Consider the following 2,323-nt stretch of genomic DNA (forward strand, 5'->3'; position numbering starts at 1 on the left):
GGTGACTTAGATAAAAGAAGATCATTGACAGGTTATGTTTTCACTCTGTGTGGGTCAGCTATCAGTTGGAAATCAACACTGCAATCCACTGTTGCTTTATCAACTACCGAGACAAAGTACATGGCAGCAGCAGAGGTTGTTAAGGAGGCCATTTGGTTGAAAGGCTTGGTCAATGATTTGGGTTTACAACAAGATGGGATCTCAGTATTCTGTGACAGTCAGAGTGCAATACATTTGACCAAAAATCAAATGTATCATGAAAGAACGAAGCACATTGATGTCAGGTACCATTTTCTCAGAGAGATTGTTATAGAGGGTGCTATACAGATTCTGAGGATTGCTACTACAGAGAATCCAGCAGATATGATGACTAAGCCAGTTGCAGTATATAAGTTCAAACTTTGTTTGGACTTAATTGGTGTTCGCATTTTGTTATTCCCGTAAGGGATTTGGTGGTGGGGATTGGTTTTGTGGTCGGAGGTTTTTTGTGTTTTGACAGAGTTCAAGCCAAGTTGGAGATTTGTTATGAGGTGGCTTGAATTCATATTGAACAGTGCATGTGTCGTAGGTTTGCTCGAGCGGAGGTTCACTCAGCTCGAGCGAAGTCAGACAGAGAGCTTCGCTCGACATTCGCTCGACATTCAGCTCGAGCGAATTCAGACAGAGAGCTTCGCTCAAGTATCGCTCGACATTCAGCTCGAGCTATATCCAAGTCAGAGAGCTTCGCTCGATCCTCGCTCGACACCCAGCTCGAGCGAGTTCAGGCAGAGAGCTTCGCTCGAGTCTCGCACAACTGTTGGCTTGAGCGAAGTGCAGAATATCTACGTTCGCTCAACACTCGCTCGACGTTCGCTCGAGCCAATGTTCACAAAAGTGAATTCTCACTTTTCCTATAAATATCAAACGGCGCCCATTTCCTTTCTTACTTCTTCAGAATACATTTTGCTCTTGTTTTAGTGTTTTCTTGAGAGAGAAGTCTAGAGTGAGTTTTGAGAGATAACTTCCTTGTGAAGTTTTGTTGTATTGATTTGTACTCCATCTCTGTTGATAGTGAAATCTTCGATACCGACCCCACCAGTGGACGTAGGCTCATTTTGAGTCGAACCACTTAATTCTTGGTGTTCTTTCTGTGTGATTGTCATCAATTTCTTTCGTTTAGTTCCGCTACTATACTTCGAGTTAGTCTTAGCTACACTTATTCCCAACACCCCTTATAGACATTGGATTCTATAATTAATCTCATAATAATTTTGTCTCCTTATTTACTAATCCTATATAGCTGCAGGCTGTGTGAGCCTCATAGTCCTAATCTTCAGCTGAAAATGGGAAAATTCTTAACTCCGGTCGTGTGGCCGCCCGCCTCCTGCATGTCCGTACGTACACATGGTGAATAGCTAGCTGATCAGTACAGCAAATCAAGCTCGACCTTGCATTCCAATTGAGGATTATTGGCCTAAAAATGAGACAGACCGCAGCTTTACAATTAGTAAAGAATCACGACATATTATATAACATGAAAGAAATGGGTGTTTGGGTATAGCTGCTGTACGTGTGCAAGGCATTCTTTGGCTGCAAAGGCATTCACAAAGGACCTGTGGCTACATATTTCAGCCATACTCGTACGCACATCCTCGATCTCAGCACGCACGCGCGCGCGCACACACACATATATATATATATACATGAAAATGAAGCGCATGGGGATGGCTAAGCTTTATTGCTTTGCATTGGTCCTTGTCTTGGCCTTCGGCCTGAGCAGCTCCGCGAGGGTGCCTCGTGGGAGAGAGCACTACGTGAAATTTATCAACAATCTCAGCAACAAAGTACTCAATGTCAACTGCAAAAATCAGAAACCCTACATTGATCTGGAACTTCAAATTCTTCTGCCCAAGGAGGAGTACGAATTCAAATACATTGTTGGGCGAGACGTGGCTTTCAGCTGTGACCTGCGACATGGGTTTACAAGCAAGGCATTCCCTGTCAGTGATAGAGCAATCACAAGAGAATGCGGTGGAAACCATTGCAATTGGAAAGCACAAGATGATGGAGTTTACCTACTCAACCCGAAAACGAATCAGTACAAGTTCAAGTTTGGATGGGGAAAGTGACCATGATGGTGATGATCATCAAGGTGATCGATGCTGCGAGCAGGAAGATAAAAACAAAGCTATCTAGCTATCTAGTAATTAGGGCACTACCAAACTGGTTTTTGTATTTTGTTCTCTGAAATACATCATTAAAAATCTCTTATATATATATATTCTTTTTACAATATCTCTGGCGCATTTATTTTTTCTCTTTTATCATTTAAATAATATTTTTA

The 2,323-nt window shown here is 42.3% G+C and overlaps 1 protein-coding gene across 1 annotated transcript; it reads left to right on the forward strand.

The window, feature by feature from the left end:
• Positions 1–1,697: 1,697 nt before the first annotated feature.
• On the forward strand, positions 1,698–2,108 carry LOC121255159 (S-protein homolog 7-like). Its single transcript, XM_041155436.1, has one exon. It carries the CDS (start codon positions 1,698–1,700, stop codon positions 2,106–2,108), a length of 411 nt encoding a protein of 136 aa, XP_041011370.1.
• Positions 2,109–2,323: the final 215 nt, after the last annotated feature.

This window comes from Juglans microcarpa x Juglans regia, chromosome 3D (genome assembly GCF_004785595.1).
Source record: "Juglans microcarpa x Juglans regia isolate MS1-56 chromosome 3D, Jm3101_v1.0, whole genome shotgun sequence".
Classification (NCBI taxonomy): domain Eukaryota; kingdom Viridiplantae; phylum Streptophyta; class Magnoliopsida; order Fagales; family Juglandaceae; genus Juglans; species Juglans microcarpa x Juglans regia.

What these genes read in the sequence shown, in the direction of transcription:
- LOC121255159 (XM_041155436.1), top strand. Translation starts at nt 1,698, where the DNA reads ATGGGGATGGCTAAGCTTTATTGCTTTGCATTGGTCCTTGTCTTGGCC.